At 36.9% G+C, this 21950-nt stretch overlaps 1 protein-coding gene across 6 annotated transcripts in view; it reads left to right on the top strand.

Moving 5' to 3' along the window:
- RBMS3 (RNA binding motif single stranded interacting protein 3) overlaps positions 1 to 21950 on the top strand; it is a gene marked incomplete at both ends in the record, with an annotated part of 717356 nt that overhangs the window by 327506 nt on the left and 367900 nt on the right. For all 6 annotated transcript variants that reach the window (XM_079713423.1, XM_079713428.1, XM_079713424.1 and 3 more), the window contains one exon: positions 971 to 1062. In XM_079713423.1, coding sequence (XP_079569549.1) covers positions 971 to 1062 — 92 coding nt within the window. The remainder of the gene's footprint in view (positions 1 to 970; positions 1063 to 21950) is intronic.

Here is a 21950-nt window from a genome sequence, read left to right as displayed (position 1 = left end):
GTATGGTGGGCATTGAGTGCCAAACACTCATTCTTGAGCATTTTTATTTTGAAATATTCTTGGCAGCTGAAATTACTGTTAGGCTAAGCCCTGAACTAATATCAGCTATTTTATGGGTATGCAAAATCCCCTTTTCATTTATTCTGTTTTACTGGCTGTTCCTTTGGTCTCACTCTGTACACACACGCACACACACACACACACACGCACACAATCAGAGAACAGTATAGGCAACTCTTGTACCCTTTTCAGATTATACTTAAGTAACAAATAAGTGACATGGGTCTTTGTTTCTTATTTTTAAAAGACGCTTGAATATTTCTCTATTTACTCACCCTTTATCACAGGTTCCTTAACAGTCAAATCGTTTATTTAGGATGTTATGTTTGAGAGAGACGAGGTCTGTAATGACTTTACACAAGCTTGGAAATCAACTGCAACTAGTTTCAAACCTCCCTGGACTCATTCACAACCTTCATTCATTCATGTAGTCAACATACATTTATTGAATGCCTACGGAATACCAGAAACTGTTGAGGTTGCTTGTACTAACTTCATGCTGGTTCTATCATGGCTTTTATTACCACAGTTTTTTTGAGGATTAGAAAATTAACTTTCGAGATAAACTTTTCTGTATTTTTCACCATTTTGTATTCCTCATTCTTGCAGCAAATCCACTGAAGAAAGAAGAACATGGTTAAATAATATATTACCTTACTCACCAAATTAGTCTAAATCAGCTTGCTGATTACATAGCCAATCTCAAAAGCAACCTCTAGAAAATAAGCGAGTTACTATTTTATGTTGAATGATATTGTGGTATCTTTCCTGACATGTTAAGGGCCGTAGATTGAGGTCTATGGTTCAAGCAGGGTCATGAGTGCAAGTGTGACCACAAACACACATTCTATTTTTGTGACAGAGATGCAGCTATTTGTGAGTACTAACCAGGGTCTTTGTGTTTTCACAGGGTATGGTTTTGTAGATTTTGACAGTCCGGCAGCTGCACAGAAAGCGGTAGCGTCTCTCAAGGCAAATGGCGTGCAGGCACAAATGGCCAAGGTAAGAATGGTGTTTCAATTCTGATTTTTTTTTTCTTTTGTGATCATATATTTTTCCACTGCCCTGAGCTGAATCGAATTGGAGTTTGCAACAATTTAGATTATGTTTACTTGTTAGGGAAAATAAGAAACCCCATGATAGACTTGGCTTGGAAGAACCTGGCTAGTTTATTTCATTAATTCTTTGTGTATATTTATTACTGTTCTCCTTTATTATGGTAACCTCATTAGTGATTTAAAGGCACTTGTGAAGTGCTCTGTTTACCCCAGACCAGAGCGGTGTGTGTATGCGCATGTGTGTATCTGGGGCTTTCACCAGTAAACGGTTTTGGAGGAGTACCGTTCTCAGTAAGATGTCTTTGATAAACTACGTGTTGAAAACTCACTCACTCTCATGCTGCGGAGAGCCAATCGCTGAATGATGGGGTGGTCTAATCTGTGCAGGGAAATAAGTTTAACACAAATGTATGTTGTCTGTATTGCTAGAATTTCACTTTGGCCTTTATAAATAGGTTTTCTTAGATAATAATTTCCTAAATATTAATAATTTTCAATATGCTGTGATTGTTTTGTAAAACAAGTAGTCTAGAACTTTCTACCTGAAATTATAATGCATTTTTATATTCAAGAAAACAAATAAAATCATTTATAATAGTTTTGTATCCTGATTGCAGTGGTAATTACAAGAATCTACACATATGATGAAAGTGACATGCACGCATATTGTGTTCACAATGTCAACTTCCTGGTTTTGATATTGTACTAAAATTATGTAAGATATAACCTTTGAGGAAACTGGGTGGAGGGTACAGGGGATGTCTCTATACTGTTGTCCTGTAAATCTATGATTATTTCCAAATAAAAAGTTTAAAAAATTAGTTATAGCATAGGGATGCTTGGTACATATTTGTTTTAAAATAATGGTCATTTTGGACCATTAATTATTCACATGCAACTTAAGTTTTCTGATTACTACCAGTGAATGTGTTGATCTTTGGATTCTCAAAAGTTAGGTAGAAAAACCAATAGACCTTGAAATCCTGATCTAATGCTTTTATGCCATATTTATGTATACACTTAACTCTTAACTATTCCCACAGAGAGCTGAGTTATATTGACTAAGTTGCCAAATTTTTGGTCATTTGGATTTTATTATCATGGCTAAAATTCTCTGATGACATTTTCCAATTTCAGCATCCAATAACTAGAGGTGGTATATTTGGTTTTCTTCATCTTCACTTGTCTTCTAGCAAGCTGAAACCTCCCCTATCTGTTAACCTTCTGTTGTGGGTCACTTCCCATAGAGATTACTTTGGAGGACTCATTGCCCTTTATGACACCTTAATTGTTTTTCAAGGTGGGATAAATTAGAATTTGAAATCTTTCAGCTGTGTATTTCTCATCATGATTGTGCCTGGAAGTTTTGAATTTGGTCATGAACTAAGATTGATGAAGTTAATCTTTGTAATTAATAAGGGAATTACATACATGTCTTGGTTTAAAGGTTACTTGACAAGAGTCAAGTTACTTGGCCACTTAAGTAGTGGCTTCTTACTCCCAGCAAACAAGTGATAAAATTACACTGGTTAGGTGTATGCAAAATATAAATTGAATTTCAACTGAAAGGCAGAACCTATTGACAAGAAAATGATGAAAAACATGCTCAAGAAAAACCCTTGTTATTGACATATCTTTGATCTAGTCTATGGATACACTGCCAAATTTTAGAAATTGCTAGATTGTGGCAGTTTAAAAATAATGATTAAGGTCTGTATAATCTCCACTGTTTCAAATGTCCTCAGAACACACACACACACACACACACAGTGTTATTTGTTGGATAAAAACCATTTTTATCTTGCTCAAGAGGAAAAGAAAGTTGTGTTTGATTTTATAACTACTGAGGATCCATTGTGAATATTTTCCCTCGTTTCTGAGCATTTTGGTACATAAGGAATCTCTCTCTCTCTCTCTCTCTTTTTATTTTTCACATACACACACACACCAACCACTGACATCTCATCTAGACAGAAAAATATCAAAGGGAAAATATTTTAAAGAGCTTCTAAGACATCATTAGTTATAGTCAGCATCTTGACCCTTGCCCACATGCCCACTATACACAGTAAGGAGATTCCAACTGCGATGCTTAAAGGCACTTAGTTTATTTCTGGAGTTGCTTACAGATCTCTACCTTATCAATTATGCTGTCTGTGGAGGAGATTCTTATTCCCTTTTTTTCCTCACTGATTTTGAATGTAAAGCCCAGAGCTGTAGATCTACATCTGCCTACTGGAAAACTTTCAGCAGTAAATGACTCTGTAATTGAACTACGGAAGCAAGTAAATAGCCTCCCTTTGACAATGAAATGGAACAAGCTTGACCACCTGTATTAGTAGATTTCTCACTGCGCTATTGGATTTCATGGCCTTTTTCCCTTTGTCCTGGTGATAATTGTTTATTATCATATAAACCTGCAGTCTGCAAGATGTGGGAAACTTGCACTGTATTTTTTGCCGTTTAAGTATCTACTGAATTGCCGCCTGCATCCTTTTCCTTATCAATATCCTACTATGCAGTCTGTGGAGCCAGATTTTAATGAGTCCAGGATTTTCGAGCAAAAATGCCACAAATAACCGAGGTTCCCAATAGCAACCTGGAGCAAACATGAAACGCTCCAAGTGAATCACTTTATTTAGCTAACTTACTCCAATGTGTGCATATGAAAAATTCAACTGATTTGTCAACCAGGAGGAATTAATAAATCATCCAGTAAGTGGTAATTGATTAATAATGTATAACCATTAACACAGACTGACATTTTCTGTGTACTTGCTGTTCTGCCAGAAAGGGTTTTTAGGGATCAAAGCGTGTTTCTTTTAGGAGAGCAGATTTAAAATATTTTATTAATACATAGAGATTAAGAGCGTAGATTTGGAGGGAGATATACTTGGCCTTGAATCCTGGCTCTCATACCACCTGGCTGTGTGACCTTGTCTAGCTTATTTAAATACCTCTGAAATTCTCCAATAATAATACTTAGTTTATAGGACTGCTGTGAAAATTAACTAAAAATAAACACAAAGAATTTAGTAATTCAATAAATATTGTTATGCATTAAATTCAAATTTGTTACTGAACTTTCTGTAAATCCTGATGTATGCTTTAAGTGTTACTTTATTTTAAAAGTTTTCTGAAAAATACAATCAATAGGATCAATCAACAAACATTTTTATTGCTTGCTAAGTGCCAGGCACTGTGCTAGGTATTGGAGATCAACATTGAATAAAACTTCTTTCTTATTCTGGATTTTCAGCATATGATTTATCTCCTGGGATTGCTACAGCTCTGGATTAAAAATATTGGTTGTTGCTACTCTTGCCAATTTTAAGGGATTTAAAAGATAGTCATTTGCCAAGGAATATGTCTCAAGCATAAAGAGAAAAGAGCTGAGAAAAACCAACTAGCGATAGCTTACCTCATAGGTGTTTATTTTACTCATTAATAAGAAAGCTGTAGATAAGCAATGAAGGGCAAATGTTTTGGGTGCCATCAAGGGTCAAGGCTGCTCTGTGATTCTTTATATGTGGCTTTCATCCATACATTTACATGTTCTTTTCTAAAGTGCCACTTATTATATCCACATTTAAGCCAGGAAAAAGAAAAGGGCAAAAGGCTGAAGAATCATAAGGCTGATTCTGAAGTTTTAAAAGCTTTTCCAGAATCCTAGCTCAGGAACTTATGTTTACATCTCAATGGCCAAAACTGAGTCATATGGTTTCCCCCTTAGCTGCAAGAGATTCTAGGATGATGAGCATTTTAGCTTCTTGGCCTATAGTAGAGAAAATTAAGAGTCATTTATCTCCCTGGCTCTCCAACATACACAAACCCGTTCTTCCCATTTATACATTTTGGGTGACATGCATTCATTCTTTCCTGAAGGGAGCCCACCTCAAAGCCTCACCCTGTAATCACATCTGGGGATGACATCATCTCCAACAGACCCAGACTCAGCTGCTCCTCTTGGCTTAGCAACTCATAGCTTTAAAAAACAAGTTATCTGTCTGTACTCCCACGATATAGAACGACAGAGGAACAACAGGAAGCATGAATCCAAGGGAAAACTACCACTTGGGAATAGAGAGAATGGAAAACAAACAGAAATCGCTGATGCTAATACATATCAAATTCTGCTGGGCAGGAGTAGAATTCTTGGTTTGTCAGTGTAGGATGTTCCTTGGTTAACCAGTTGCATCACCCATGTCTGCCATCCAGATGGGTCTTCCTTGCCCACTATTCCCCAGGGTCTCATGGTGGCCTCCCTGAAGGGCTGCGTAGTTTTAGAAACTGAGTTTTTCTGGATGTAAATTTGGAGGCTCTGGAATGGCTCTACGGTCACCAATTATCACCAGCCAAGCCTTGAGTAACCTCGGGCTTAGCAGGCCTCTTTCTTATTTGCTTTCTGTCAATTCCAAGCATGAGAAAACAGAATACATCTCTTCCCCCCCGCCCCCCGCAGGGAAGGAGTCACCCCCTCCTCAGGGCCTTTAGATAAGGCTTTATCACGTCTACAACAAAGACCGCCATTCCAGTCACTAACGGTGGTTTACTCCACTGTGGTATATGTAGAAGAAATCAAAGTTAAATGATCACCAAAGGGACCAAGTATCCAAGAGGATTTCAGACCATCGGGAATAATATAAAGATATTGTGTCAACCATTAGGATAATAAAATAATACCATGTCAACCATTGTAGCGAACCAGATTGGTACCAGAGGAAAGGAATTCTTTTTTATAAATCAATGACCTTAATAATAGTTCTTTTGGGGGAAAAAAATCATTTATTTTGAGATCAGAAGAGATCATTAAAAAATCAATGAACATAGGAAAATAAATTCTGTAAGTTCAAATATGTGTATGCATACAATTAATTTTTTAAAATGCATCACCTCTGTGGAGTCCTAACAGTTATATTCCAGTAGGAGAATTTTAGCTAATGAAGGAAGGACCTATTCCATAGAATATTCTAGACTTTTTTTCTGAAGTTCAACCACTAGCCTCATGATGATGTCTATCAAAGCTACTCTTCTGAATGTAGAGGCACATACTAGGCTTCCTCAGCCAGATTCTTTCGGCCTATGACAATATTAATATTGCTTTTACTCTGGTTTTATTGCTTGGCTTTTATCATTTCCAGGTAAATGAGAGTAAGAAGGCTATTTGGTGTCCAGGGGTCACTACATTGGTGGGGCCTGCTGGTAAACCAGCCAAACAAGGAAATTTCTCAAAGGCTTTCACATACGAAGGAGAGAAGCATTGTTCAAGGGAAATTTTAGTAACCATGGAAGATGTTGCTTCCTGTGACTGGGTGGAAAAGTCAATCAATACATTTTATTTATTCCTAAGTATTGCATTCTTTTTGATGCTAATGTGAATGGGATTGTTTTCCTTATTTCTTTTTCAGCTATTTTGTTGTTAGTGTATAGAAAAACAACTGATTTCTGTATGTTCATTTTGTATTCTGCAACTTTACTGAAGTCATTTATTAGTTCAAACAGTTTTTTAGTGGAGTCTTAGGGATTTCTGTATATAACATCGTATCATCTGTAAACAAAGACAATTTTACTCGTTCCTTTCCAGTTTGGATGCCTTTTCTTTTTCTTGCCTAATTGCTCTGTCTAGAACTTCTAGCACTGTGTTCAAGAATAATGGTGAGTGTGCCCACCTGTGTCTTCTTCCTGATCTTAAAGGAAAAACTTTGAACCTTTATCATTGAGTATGATGTTAGCAGTGGGCTTGTCATATATGACCTTTATTATGTTGAAGTATGGTCCTCCTATACCTAATTTGTTTAGAGTTTGCCATGAAAGGATGTGTGTTTTGTTATTATTGCTATAAACTTCTCTTAGAACTGCTTTTTTGCATCCATTGAGTTTTGGCCTACTGTGTTTCTCTTCCGGTTTTTTTCAAGATATATTTTTTTATTCTACTTTTGATTTCTTCTTTGACCCATTGAGTTTTCAGGAGTATGTTGTTTAATTTCCACATATTTGTGAATTTTTCAGTTTTCCTTCCATTACTAAATTCTAGTTTCATAACACTGTAGTTGAAAAATATACTTGGTATGATTTCAGTTTTCTTAAATTTGCTTAGATTTATTTATTTATCTGACGTATCGTAGAGAATGTTTCTTGTGTGCTTGAGAAGAATGTGTATTCTGCTACTGTCAGATGGAATATATTTGTTCTATATTTGTCTGTTAGGTTCATTTGGACTAAGGTATACTTTAAGTCACTGTTTCCGTATTGATTTTCTGTCTGGATGATCTATTTGTTTTGAAAGTGGGATAATACAGTCCCCTACTATTATGGTATTGTACCTATTTCTCCCTTCAGAAATTAGGATTTGCTTAATATAATGCTGGTGCTTTGATGTCAATGCATATATATTCATGATTGTTACATATCCTTGATGAATTGACCCCTATTTATCATTGTACAATGACCTTCTTTGTCTCCTCTTACTATTTTTGACTTAAAGTTTACTTTGTCTGGCATAAGTATAGATATTCCTATTCTCTTTTGATTTCACTTGCATCAGATATATTTTTCCATCCCTGCACTTTGAGAGTATGTGTGTCCTTAAAATTGAAATGAATCTCTTGTAGGCAGCAGTTAGCTAGGTCTTTTAATCCATCCAGCCACTCTATGTCCTTTGATTAGAGAATTTAAACCATGTACATTTACAGTAATTATTGATAGGTAAGGACTTACTGTCATCTTATTAATTGTTCTAGCTGTTTTGTAGTGCCCTTGTTCCTTTCTTCTTCTCTTGTTGATGAATTGATGATTACCTCTAGTGGTGTGTTTTGATTCCCTTTTCTTTATCTTTTGTATATCTGCTAGGTTTTGCTTTGCTTTGAAGCTTACATAAACTATCTTATAATAGTCTACTTTATCCTGATAACAACTTAACCTCACTCGCACACAAAACCTTTTTCTCCCTTCCTTTTATATTTTTGATGTCACAATTTACCTCTTTTTATATGGTGTATTCGTTAACAAATTACTATAGATATAGATGTTTTTAATACCTTTGTTCTTTAACTTTTATACTAGAGTGAAGTGGTTAACACACCACCATATTATAGTATTATTCTAAATTTGACTATATGCTTACTTTTACCAGTGTAGTGTATATATTCATATGTTTTCATGCTACTTTCATTTCAGCTTGAAGAACCCCTTTGTGCATTTATTGAAAGACAAGTATAGTAGTGATGAACTCCCTCAGCTTTATTTTGCGAGGAAATCTTTATCTCTCTTTCATTTCCAAAAGACAACTTTGCCAGTATAGAGTATTCTTGACTGGCAGGTTTTTATTTATTTTACTACTTTGAATATATTTTCCTTCTCTCTCCTGGCCTGTGAGATTCCTACTGAGAAATTTGCCGATAGCCTTATCAAGGTTACCCTGTAAATTACAAGATTCTTTTTTCTTTCTGCTTTTAAGGTTCTCTTTGTCTTTGATTTTTGACTGTTTCATTATAATGGTCTTAGAGAAGATCTTTTAAGTTAAGTTCGTTTGGTGACCTATGAGCTTCATGAACTTGAGTATCCAAATCTGTCCTCAGATTTGGGGAGGTCTCCATCATTCTTTCTTTTTTTATGAATTTTATTTTATTTATTTTTTTGTACAGCAGGTTCTTATTAGTTAACCATTTTATACATATTAGTGTATATATGTCAATCCCAAACTCCCAATTCATCACACCACCACCACCCCTGCCACTTTCCCCCTTTGGGGTCCATACGTTTGTTCTCTTCATCTGTGTCTCACTTTCTGCCCTGCAAACCATTTCATCTGTACCATTTTTCTATGTTCCACATATATGTGTTAATATATGATATTTGTTTTTCTCTTTCTGACTTACTTCACTCTGTATGTTGGTCTCTAGATTCATCCACGTCTCTACAAATGAATCAGTTTCGTTCCTTTTTATGGCTGAGTAATATTCCATTATATATATGTACCATATCTTTAACCATTCATCTGTCAGTGGACATTTAGGTTGCTTCCATGTCCTGGCTATTGTAAATAGTGCTGCAATGAACATTGGGGTGCATGTGTCTTTTTGAATTATGGTTTTCTCAGGGTATATGCCCAGTAGTGGGATTGCTGGGTCATATGGTAATTCTATTTTTAGTTTTTTAAGGAACCTCTATACTGTTCTCCATAGCAGCTGTATCAATTTACATTCCTACCAACAGTGCAAGAAGGTTCCCTTTTCTCCACACCCTCTCCAGCATTTGTTGTTTGTAGATTTTTTTGATGATGCCCATTCTAACTGGTGTGAGGTGGTACCTCATTGTAGTTTTGATTTGCATTTCTCTAATAATTAGTGATGTTGAGCAGCTTTTCATGTGCTTCTTGGCCATCTGTATGTCTTCTTTGGAGAAATGTCTGTTTAGGTCTTCTGCCCATTTTTGGGTTGTTTGTTTTTTTATTATTGAGCTGCGTGAGCTGTTTATATATTTGGGGATTAACCCTTTGACCGTTGATTTGTTTGCAAATATTTTCTCCCATTCTCAGGGTTGTCTTTTCATCTAGTTTGTAGTTTCCTTTGCTGTGCAAAAGCGTTGAAGTTCCATTAGGTCCCATTTGTTTATTTTTGTTTTTATTTCCTTTACTCTAGGAGGTGGATCAAAAAAGATCTTGCTGTGATTTATGTGAAAGAGTGTTCTTCCTATGTTTTCCTCTAAGAGTTTTATAGTGTCTGGTCTTACATTCAGGTCTCTAATCCATTTTGAGTTTATTTTTGTATATGGTGTTAGGGAATGTTAGTGTTCTAATTTCATTCTTTTACATGTAGCTGTCCAGTTTTCCTAGCACCACTTACTGAAGAAACTGTCTTTTCTCCATTGTGTATCCTTGCCTTCTTTGTTATAGATTAGTTGACCATAGGTGTGCGGGTTTATCTCTGGGCTTTCTATCCTGTTCCATTTATCTGTATTTCTGTTTTTGTGCCAGTACCATATCATCTTGATTACTGTAGCTTTGTAGTATAGTCTGAAGTCAGAGTCTGATTCCTCCAGCTCCATTTTTTTCTCTCAAGATTGCTTTGGCTATTCAGGGTCTTTTGTGTCTCCATACCAATTTTAAGGGTTTTTGTTCTAGTTCTGTAAAAAATGCCATTGGTAGTTTGATAGGGATTGCATTGACTCTGTAGATTGCTTTGGGTAGTAGAGTCATTTTCACAATGTTGATTCTTCAAAACCAGGAACATGGTATATCTCTCCATCTGTTTGTATCATCTTTAAATTCTTTCTTCAGTGTCTTATAGTTACCTGCCTACAGGCCTTTTGTCTCCCTAGGTACTTTTTTTCCTAGGTATTTTATTCTTTTTGTTGCAATGGTAAATGGGAGCGTTTCCTTAATTTCTCTTTCAGATTTTTCATCATTACTGTATAGGAATGCAAGAGATTTCTGTGCATTCATTTTGTATCCTGCAACTTTACCAAATTCATTGATTAGTTCTAGTAGTTTTCTGGTGGCATCTTTACAATTCTCTATGTATAGTATCATGTCATCTGCAAACAGTGACGGTTTTACTTCTTCTTTTCCATTTTGAATTCCTTTTATTTCTTTTTCTTCTCTGATTGCCATGGCTAGGACTTCCAAAACTATATTGAGTAATAGTGGTGAGAGTGGACGTCCTTGTCTTGTTCCTGATCTTAGAGGAAATGCTTTCAGTTTTTCACCATTGAGAATGATGTTTGCTGTGCATTTGTCATATATGGCATTTATTTTTTTGAGGTAGGTTCCCTCTATGCCCACTTTCTGGAGAGTTTTTAAAATAAATGGGTGTTGAATTTTGTCAAAAGCTTTTTCTGCATCTATTGAGATGATCATATGTTTTTTCTTCTTCAATTTGTTAATATGGTGTATCACATTGATGGATTTGGGTATATTGAAGAATCCTTCCATCCTTGGGATAAATCCCACTTGATCATGGTGTATGATCCTTTTAATGTGTTGTTAAATTCTGTTTGCTAGTATTTTGTTGAGGATTTTTACATTTATATTCATGAGTGATATTGGTCTGTAAATTTCTGTTTTTGTAGTATCTTTGTCTGGTTTTGGTATCAGGGTGATGGTAGCCTCATTGAAGGAGTTTGGTAGTGGTCCTTCCTCTGCAATTTTTGGGAAGAGTTTGAGAAAGATGGTGTTAATTCTTCTCTAAATGTTTGATAGAATTCACCTGTGAAGCCATCTGGTCCTGGACTTCTGTTTGTTGAAAGATTTTTAATCACAGTTTCAATTTCATTACTTGTGATTGGTCTGTTCATATTTTCTGTTTCTTCCTGGTTCAGTCTTGGAAGGTTATACCTTTATAAGAATTTGTCCATTTCTTCCAGGTCATCCATTTTATTGGAATAGAGTTGCTTGTAGTAGTGTCTTAGGATGCTTTGTATTTCTGTGGTGTCTGTTGTAACTTCTCCTTTTTCATTTCTAATTTTATTGATTTAAGTCCTCTCCCTCTTTTTCTTGATTAGTCTGGCTAATTATTTATCAATTTTGTTTATCTTCTCAAAGAACCAGCTTTTAGTTTTATTGATCTTTGCTATTGTCTTCTTTGTTTCTATTTCATTTATTTCTGCTCTGATCTTTATTATTTCCTTCCTTCTACTAACTTTGTGTTTTGTTTGTTCTTATTTCTCTAGTTCCTTTAGGTGTAAGGTTAGATGGTTTATTGAGGTGTTTGTTGTTTCTTGAGGTAGGATTGTATTGCTATAAACTTCCCTCTTAGAACTGCTTTTGCTGCATCCAATAGGTTTTGGATCATCGTGTTTTCATTGTCACTTGTGTCTAGGTATTTTTTGATTTCCTCTTTGATTTCTTCAGTGATTTCTTGGTTATTTTGTAACGTATTGTTTAGCCTCCATGTGTTTGTTTTTTTTTACTTTTTTTCCCCTGTAATTGATTTCTAATCTCATAGCATCGTGGTCAGAAAAGATGCTTGATATGATTTCATTTGTGACCCAAGATGTGATCTATCCTGGAGAATGTTCCGTGTGCATTTGAGAAGAAAGTGTAATATGCTGTTTTTGGATGGAATGTTCTATAACTATCAATTAAATCTATCTGGCCTATTGTGTCATTTAAAGCTTGTGTTTCCTTATTAATTTTCTGTCTGGGTGATCTGTCCACTGGTGTAAGTGAGGTGTTAAAGTCCCCCACTATTATTGTGTTACTGTCGATTTCCTCTTTTATAGCTGTTAGCAGTTGCCTTATGAATTGAGGTGCTCCTATGTTGGGTGCATAAATATTTACACTTGTTATATCTTCTTCTCGGATTGATCCCTTGATCATTATTTAGTGTCCTTCCTTGTCTCTTGTGACATTCTTTATTTTAAAGTCTATTTTATCTGATATGAGTATTGCTACTCCAGCTTTCTTTTGATTTCCATTTGCATGGAATATCTTTTTCTATCTCCTCACTTTCAGTCTGTATGTGTCCGTAGGTCTGAATTGGGTCTCTTGTAGACAGTGTATGTATGGGTCTTGGTTTTGTATCCATTCAGCAAGCCTGTGTCTTTTGGTTGGAGCATTTAATCCATTAACGTTTAAGGTACTTATCGATATGTATGTTCCTATGACCATTTTCTTAATTGTTTTGGGTTTGTTTTTGTAGGTCCTTTTCTTCTCTTGTGTTTTCCACTTAGAGAAGTTCCTTTAGCATTTGTTGTAGAGCTGGTTTGTGGGTGCTGAATTCCCTTAGCCCTTGCTTGTCTGTAAAGCTTTTGATTTCTGCATCGAATCTGAATGAGATCCTTGCTGGGTAGAGTAATCTTGGTTGTAGGTTCTTGCCTTTCATCACTTTAAATATATCATACCACAGTAATTTTTCTTCTTCTTTAATTTTTGCCAATTTGATTACTATGTGTCTCGGTGTGTTTCTCCTTTGGCTTATCTTGTATGGGACTCTCAGCGCTTCCTGGACTTGGGTGGCTATTTCCTTTATCATGTTAGGGAAGTTTTCGACTATAATCTTGTCAGATATTTTCTCAGGTCCTTTCTCTCCCTCTTCTCCTTTTGGGACCCCTGTAATGCAAATGTTGTTGTGTTTAATGTTGTCCCAGAGGTGTCTTAGGCTGTCTTCCTTTCTTTTCATTCTTTTTCCTTTATTCTGTTTCATGGCAATGAATTCCATCATTCTGTCTTCCAGGTCACTTACCCGTTCTTCTGCCTCAGTGATTCTGCTATTGATTCCTTCTAGTGTATTTTTCATTTCAGTTATTTTATTGTTCATCTCTGTTTACTTGTTCTTTAATTCTTCTAGGTCTTTGTTAAACATTCTTTGCATCTTCTCAATCTTTGCCTCCATTGTATTTCTGAGGTCCTGGATCATCTTCACTATCATTATTCTGAATTCTTTTTCTGGAAGGTTACCTATCTCCACTTCATTTAGTTGTTTTTCTGGGGTTTTATCTTGTTCCTTCATCTGTTACGTTGACCTCTGCCTTTTCATCTTGTCTGTCTTTCTGTGAATGTGGTTTTTTTGCCACAGGCTGCAGGATTGTAGTTCTTCTTGCTTTTGCTGTCTGCCCTCTGGTGGATGAGGTTTTCTAAGAGGCTTGTGAAAGTTTCCTGATGGGAGGGACTGGTGGTGGGTAGAGCTGGCTGTTGCTCTGGTGGGGAGAGCTCAGTAAAACTTTAATCTGCTTGTCTGCTGATGTGTGGGGCTGGGTTTCCTCCCTGTTGGTTGTTTGGCCTGAGGCTACCCAACATTGGAGCCTACCTGGGCTCTTTGGTGGTGCTAATGGTGGACTCTGGGAGGGCTCACGCCAAGGAGTACTTCCCAGAGCTTCTGCTGCCAGTGTCCTTGTCTTCATGGTGAGACACAGCCACCCCCCGCCTCTGCAGGAAACCCTGCAACACTAGCAGGTAGGTCTGGTTCAATCTCTTATGGGGTCACTGCTCCTTCCTCTGGGTCCCGATGCACACAGTACTTTGTGTGTGCCCTCCAAGAGTGGAGTCTCTGTTTCCCCCAGTCCTGTCTACGTCCTGCAATCAAATCCCACCAACCTTCTAAGTCTGATTCTCTAGGAATTCCTCCTCCTGTGGTTGGACCCCCAGGTTGGCAAGCCTGATGTGGGGCTCAGAACCTTCACTCCAGTGGGTGGGCTTCTGTGGTATAAGTGTTCTCCAGTTTGTGAGTCATCCACCCAGCAGTTATTGGATTTGATTTTATTGTCATTGCACCCCTCCTACCATCTCATTGTGGCTTCTCCTTCGTCTTTGGATGTGGGGTATCTTTTTTTGGTGACTTCCAGTGTCTTCCTATTAATGATTGTTCAGCAGTTAGTTGTGATTCCGGTGCTCTCACAGTAGGGAGTGAGAGCATGTCCTTCTGCTCCGCCATCTTGAACCAATCTGTCCATCATTATTTCTTTGAATAAGCTTTCTGCCTCCTTCTCCCTCTCTTCTCCTTCTGGAACTTCAATAACTTGCAGATTGTTTTTCTTGATGGTAATCCATTGTTCACTTATTCCATCTTTACTTTTTAGTCTTTTTTCTTTCTTCTCCTGGATAATTTCACAAGTCTTGCATAATTCACAGTTGAATTTCACAGATTCTTTCTTCTGCTTGACACATTCTGCTGCTGGTAGTCTCTACTGCATTTCATTTCATTTATTGTATTCTTCAACTCCAGAATTTCTGTTTGGTTCTTTTTAAGTGGTTTCTATATCTTTGTTTTCTCATTCTGTTCATGTATTATTTTCCAGATTTCACTTAATTGTCTTTCTGTGTTTTCTTTTGGATCATTGATCTTTAAAAGAGCTATTTTGATTTTTTATTGGGTAAATTGCAGATGTACATATTGTTGGGATTGAAGATTATTGTGACCCTTTAGTGACGTCATGTTTCCTGGATTTCTCATGTTCCTTGATGTTGTCTTTTGCTGTCTTTGCATTTGAAGTGGCAGTCACCCCCTCTAGTCTTTACTATCTGATCATGGGAAAGAAGTACATTCCCTCAGCCCTGTTAGGGATTCTGAGGCTTTTTTGGACTTTCTGTGGATATACCTGCCCACACTTCTTGCTCCCTCTTTTGGCAGAGCTCTCAAGCTTGTTGCCTTCTTTTGATCCTACAGCACACTACCTGGGTGCTGACATACTCTCTTTTGCTTTCTCCAGTGTGAGGCTAAAGTTCAAGTCTGTGGTGTCTTCCTGGCCTGCAGGTTCAGGTTTACTTTCCATCTGTGCTCACTAGCCATTTTCCAAAACTCATTTTTACCACCACCAGGAGTGCACAGTGTGGGGGTGGGTGTGGATGAGATACTCAGAGTTATGGGCCAAGCAGGGTGTCCCTAGTGCCTTGCAAGTGGACTTTTGATGGAGTTCACAGTGCCATTAGTAGGATCCTCATCCCTTTTAACACCCTTTGAAATTCCTATCTGCCACTCTCCCAGCCTCTTTCACACCCCAGTCATGCAGCTCAATAATCTGGATGTGACAAGGGAGAAATGTAGTGTCCCCCACAGCTGGGGAAGCTGGGCATTCACACGCATGCTCATCTCCTTCTTGGGTGAAATCGCAGGGCAAGATGGTCTCTCTTGGCACTAAACTGTGCCACCTTAGGGGAAGGCTGGCATGAGTAAAGTCAAACTTTTTCTCTCACCCTCTCCAGTACATCCAAACTTGTATTCTTTGGCTCCAACTGTGTGCTATAACTTTTCGACTGGAAACCTGGACTTCAATAAAGGCTCTCTCATTCGTGAGTGATTGTCTAAGACATTGTTCTCCAGGGCTCCAGGACTATAGCTGAGAGGGACTGGTGCCAGTTCATGAGCCCTTGCAGCATCTACAGCTGGGATTAGGCTCTGTATTCCTATTACCTGATGCAGAGCTGTGTGAGACTCCTTTCAGGTCCTTTGCTGGATCCCACAGCTCCTGCAAAGGCACTTTTGTCTGTGGATGGATGCCAAATTGTTGTTGAGAGGGTGATACGGGTGAAGGATATCTTACTTGGTCATGTTGTGACGTCACTCTCTGGCTATTTAATTTCTAAAGTGAAGAAGCAGACTGGAGAAAAATCATTAATGCAGTGGACTTCTGAGTCTTTTAGAGTTTCTGACTTACATAGTAGTAACTTAATGAATTTTTTTGAATGAAAGAATGATTGAATGAACAAATGAATAACCAGTGTTGTTTATTATAATAATTTTCAACTCTGATAAATCCTTGTGACCTTGAACTAACTTTTGCTCTGGAATATTCCTTTAATTCATTTCCCAACCAGATATCTGGGAGGACGTAATTCCTGAGTTCACCAAAAATGGTTTGAGCTAATCATTCCAACTATGGATTGGGGGTGATGGTGTTTATTGGATACGATGGACATCTTTGTTTCTTAAGAAGACATATGCCAGGGATTTGAAAATGAAGATGAATAGCTCTTACATTTTAAAAACCTTAAGGAAATTGGGTATGCAATTGCATATGCATACATGCGTGCACATACATACATCTACAAAATACTTATTTATTTTTATTCTTTTAACATCTTTATTGGAGTATAATTGCTTTACAATGGTGTGTTAGTTTCTGCTTTATAACAAAGTGAATCAGCTATACATATACATATATCCCCATATCTCCTCCATCTTGCGTCTCCCTCCTACCCTCCCTATCCCACCCCTCTAGGTGGTCACAAAGCACCGAGCTGATCTTAAAGGTATTTTATTAACATCATTTTCCCATGCAATTACTCAATAAATACAAAAATATTTGACAGCTTCACAGCCTGTCTACCCTTTGCTTGAAAGTGGAGCTTAAAGTAATAACAAAATTAAATAATAGGCCTCTGCAATCTCTGATTTTCTGTGCATCACATGATTTGAATCACTTCAATATTTATGGGAACTATTCATGAATGCATTACAGAGGGGAGAGATAGAAATTTGAGTGTTGTGAATGAGCTAGCATCATATCCAGCTGGACTCCTTCCCCCCCAACTCCAGGACACACATTTTACCCACTACTTGACAACCACACCATGAAACTCAGGGTCTCCTGGCCAAATCAGTTGGGGTTGACATTCCAACTACGTGAGCACATCTGCTCATGCTCCATATATATCTAAGAAATATTCCAAACAAAAAGGAAATGTCCAACTTCAGGAAAATGGTGAAATTCAAAACAAATACAAACTTTCTTTCCCTACTGAAATTTTTTTTTTCTCTTAATATCTCTGGAAAAGTGACTTACGCAACTTCTTGTGCCTTTCAATAAAAGAAACTTTTAGGCGAAGCGATACTAAGAGCTTATTTTCTCATACTGATAAATAACTTTTATCCTTTTTTTTTCTCATACTGCTGAAAGACTTTAGGCTTTTAGGATCGATTTGGTAATAATATTTTTATGTCAGACATAGACTGTCTTCCCTGTTATTTACATTTAAGATAATTGAAAAGAACTGCTTGATAAGCCCAGTGCAAAAGAAATTTTACATAAAGATATTTACTAATTCAAAGGTAAATTGCTCGAGAGGTGATAGACTTCGCTGAAATTATTGTTATTCAAAAATATAGTTCATATTCTGTAAGAATAATGGCATATTGTAGGGGTACTGACATTCACATTTATATTCTTAGGGATCTGGCTTTAGAAGGAACCCTGGTCAGTTATTTGTGTAAGAAATTACACCAATTTTTAAAGATACAATATCAAACAAAATAAGAGTATTCTTGTTGGAGAATACTTTGGTGTTGAATACAACACACAGAAGTCTGTATTCTAAACTCCCAGAAAATAAAAATTTTGATTTACTAATGTGGAAGTCATTCAAAGTATCTACCCAGTTCTGGTTTCATAATCCCTGAAGTAGCTACTCCAAATTCCCCCATGAAATATACAAGATAGAGGAAAAAATAACCAATACATAACTTTGAAAAACCAAGATTAACAGAAAACAAATTTCTAGAAACACTCAAGAATACCATATTCAATACTGACACCTTGGAGCAGAATTGAGATTCTTAACACCCCACTACCTTATTATTAATTAGTTTATACAACTAAGTCTAGTTTTCCTTGGTTCTCTCCTTGCTTAGCTTCTAGAAGAAGATATTACATGCAAACACACAAACAAGCCCACATCACACACAGTATGTTGTCAAATACCGGCATCTTCTATTTTGATTGTGCTTGCTGAGCATCATATTCATCTGAGGAGATTTTTTTCATTCTTTTTATGTTTTCAATAAAGAGTATCTAAAAGCAGAATCTGGGAATGTGTATTTTTTAAAAGTTTCTTCAGTGATTCTGAAGGTTAACCATATTTGTGATCAACTTCTCTAGAAGATGCCAAATGTGCAGTAAAAGGAACAAAAATCTACAAGGATGGGAAAAGGCTGAGTCCAAATTCAATAGGATAAAATCCAGAAACATTAAGCTAAGGAGAAAAAGGAACTTAGTGAACTGAAGAAATATTACAAAGAAAAGAGTGCATTAACAGAACTAGATTCCAAACTGGTGGTACTTAGGGACAGAGTTGACACCATAGAAAATTAAATCTGTCTTGAAGATTTGATTAAAGAAGCTCTCCCAGTATGCAGAAAAACAAAATTGTCAAATTTTGGGTAAAATGAGAGAGAATATGATATACATGGAGGGTGGAGGGTGGAGATCCAGTGTAACAACGAGCATATCACCCAGAAGGAGAAATAAGCTGAAACAGAACCAATAACCCAATATGTCAATTGAAGCCATCTTTCCAGAGCTGATGCATCCTTTCATGGAGATTGAAAGAATTGAAAAAATTCCAAGCAAAATGAAAAGACATAATAGCTATAGATATTTTGGGATCATTTAAACAGTTAAATAAAAAAATTGTAAATGTACATACATCCATGCAGGGGGAAAAAGTTGGTTACCTAAAAAGGGCACAAAAATTAGCTGCTTTTGGGCTTTCTTGGTGGCACAGTGGTTAAGAATCCGCCTGCCAATGCAGGGGACATGGGTTTGAGCCCTGGTCTGGGAAGATCCCACATGCTGCGGAGCAACTAAGCCCATGCGCCACAACTACTGAGCCTGCGCTCTAGAGCCCGTGTGCCACAACTACTGAAGCCCGCATGCCTAGAGCCCATGCTCCGCAACAAGAGAAGCCACCGCAATGAGAAGTCCGTGCACCACGACCAAGAGTAGCCCCCACTCGCTGCAACTAGAGAAAGCCCACGCACAGCAACGAAGACCCAATGCAGCCAAAAATTAAAAAATAAATAAGTAAATTTTTTAAAAAATTAGCTCTTTACATATTTACTATGAGGCTAAAAATTAGGAGACAATGGAGTAATGATTACTTATTGTTGGAGGTAAGACCACAAAATTATATGTTCAGTCTTCTAAATGAAGCCACAGAAACACTATCTAGTTGAAGTGTAAAGCTGATCTTCTTAATATACATAGTGATTACCTCACTTCGTAAATATTCTTAAATTCAAATTTAGTAAATAAGAAAAGACATGAGCTGACAATTCACAGATGAAATATACATGGCCAATAACATTAAAAATAATCATAAATATTACTAGTAATAAAAGAAATATAAACAAAAATAAGATATTTTTATTATCAAATTTGCAATGATTAAAGCAAATAGAAGTATCATATTTTGGCAAAGTTACTAATTGTTGAAATGCAAATTGGTCTGACTTTTCCAGAAATTACTTTGCTGAGTTTGACCTATTCATTTCCTTCTAGAAATCTAGCTTTAAAATAATACAACATGCAGACCAAGACCTATTGTAGAAATAATTTTAAGTGTGAAAAATTTGGATGAGATCAAATAGCCAAGAATAATTGTGGTAGACATAGTCTTTGTAGAATAGTGGTTTGATAGGTTATAGCAAACCTGCAATTCATCTACTAAAATGGTATTTTTGAAGCATATTTAATCTTAAGAGAAACACACTCTGAGTTCTAAAGAAATCCCAAAATGCTGTGTAAAAGCTCTTTGGTGATTTGTTCTGTTCCATACTGCTCTAAGTTCCCAAAATTTTAATAGTTTCACCAGCATAATTACACTAGTACACTGTTAGCTTTCCTTTTTTACACATTTCCCTTCACTTGAACTTTCTGGCCCTTTCTCATATATATTTGACAAAAGAACTACAGATAGAGAGTGTTATTATATCTTACGTGGAGGAAATGGTCCATGGATTAATGTCTGTAATGTGCAATTTTGGCAATCAGGGTTCACCTCAGCCTTTGCTGGGACACAGGAAACCAGCTAATGGCTGATAATGTCCAGGAAATTAGTAACTCGTGCATATGGTAAACGCTCTGTTCCCAGACAAATGATTTGTTTAACTGATGGCTGGAGTTCTCATAGGAACTGTTAGCAAATTGGAATAGTAGGGCTTTATTAACCAGACTATGTGCTAATCCTTGTTTTTCCCTGACTGAAGAATTTTACCATCATATCCAACACAATGGGAAACTGTATACCCAGTCAAGGTGTTAAAGGCACCAACATTCTATATTCAAAAAGGACCTTTTTATTTTAACCCTACTATTATCATAGTTTTCTTGTAACATGGTTTTCTTAATTAGTGTAAAATTCTGTAAAATGAATCATGAATATTTTTTAGTTGTGAGAAAGGTATTAAATCAGATGACTTTGCTTAATGTCCTGTTACTGTCTGTTCGTTTTGTCAGTGATGGTGCTGATTATTTATGACCCGTTGTTTGCATTCATTGATTTTCCACAGAGCATCAGGCCAGCCTCATGACCTATGTTTTCATGTTCATATTATCTCATTTAATCTTCCTACCCTTCTCCTCCTGCCCCCCTTTCATAGTCAGCATTCACATTTCCCTCAAGCCACAGTTCAAGGGCTAGTTCCTCGGGAAATCCTAATGACACCCTAGTCTTTTTATATGTTTTCATAGAACCGTGTTCAGCTTCATAGACTCTATGTTCACAATTTGTAATTTAAATCTTATATGGGAGATAGTTGGATACAGTCCCTCTACCACCCAGAGTATAAAATTCATGGGGGCAAAGACCATAACAGTGCCACCGTTGCACAGCATCTGTCCAGCAGATAGCACAGAATAGTAAACATTTGTTGAATGAAAGAACTGTGTGGAGTTATCATTATTTGGGTTTTACAGGTGAAGAAATTAAAGCTCAAAATTTTAATTTAACCAAAGTCATACAGCCATTAGTGCATCAGAGTGTTTTTGATTGAGTAGGACACTGAAAGCACTGCAAAATCTATTTGCTTTTTATATCAAAACTGAACTTTATTAAATATTTACCACTTCTTTGTATAGTCTTCTAGAGCACTGATTCTCAGCTAGAGACAACTTTTCACCCACAGGGACCATCTGGTGATGTCTGAAGATGTTGCCAGTTGTCACAACTCAGGGCAAGGGTGCTGCCAGGATCTACTGGTGTCCTATGGTGCAGGAAAGGGCCCCTCCCCTCTGCATTGGCCTCTTCAGCTACCTACCTTCTTCCTTTCTTCCTTCTTCATTGATTTACTCAACATATTTGCCTAGGCTTATTGGTATGCGGAGAACCAATGGTGAATAAAACACAGTTCCAGATGAAAGTAAACTTAACAGTCTATAGAGAATTGCAGATAAGTGAATAGGTAATTATCGTATGTGGTAAACAGTTATGTAGAGGTGCATACAGTGGCACATAGTGGAGACAACATTGCTCTCCTGGAAAAAGTAACATCTAAGCTAATGTCTAAAGGATGATTTAGAGAAATGGTTCTCAATGGCAATTTCTAGAAAATTTTTGGGTGTCACAATTGTGGTGAGGGGTTGCTATAGTATCTAAAGGGTAGGTATAGGCCAGGGTTGCTG

The sequence above is a fragment of the Hyperoodon ampullatus genome (assembly GCF_949752795.1).
Source record: "Hyperoodon ampullatus genome assembly, chromosome: 10".
Lineage (NCBI taxonomy): Eukaryota > Metazoa > Chordata > Mammalia > Artiodactyla > Ziphiidae > Hyperoodon > Hyperoodon ampullatus.
The sequence above is the reverse complement of the archived record's forward strand: the minus strand, read 5'-3'. Positions and strand labels throughout refer to the sequence as shown.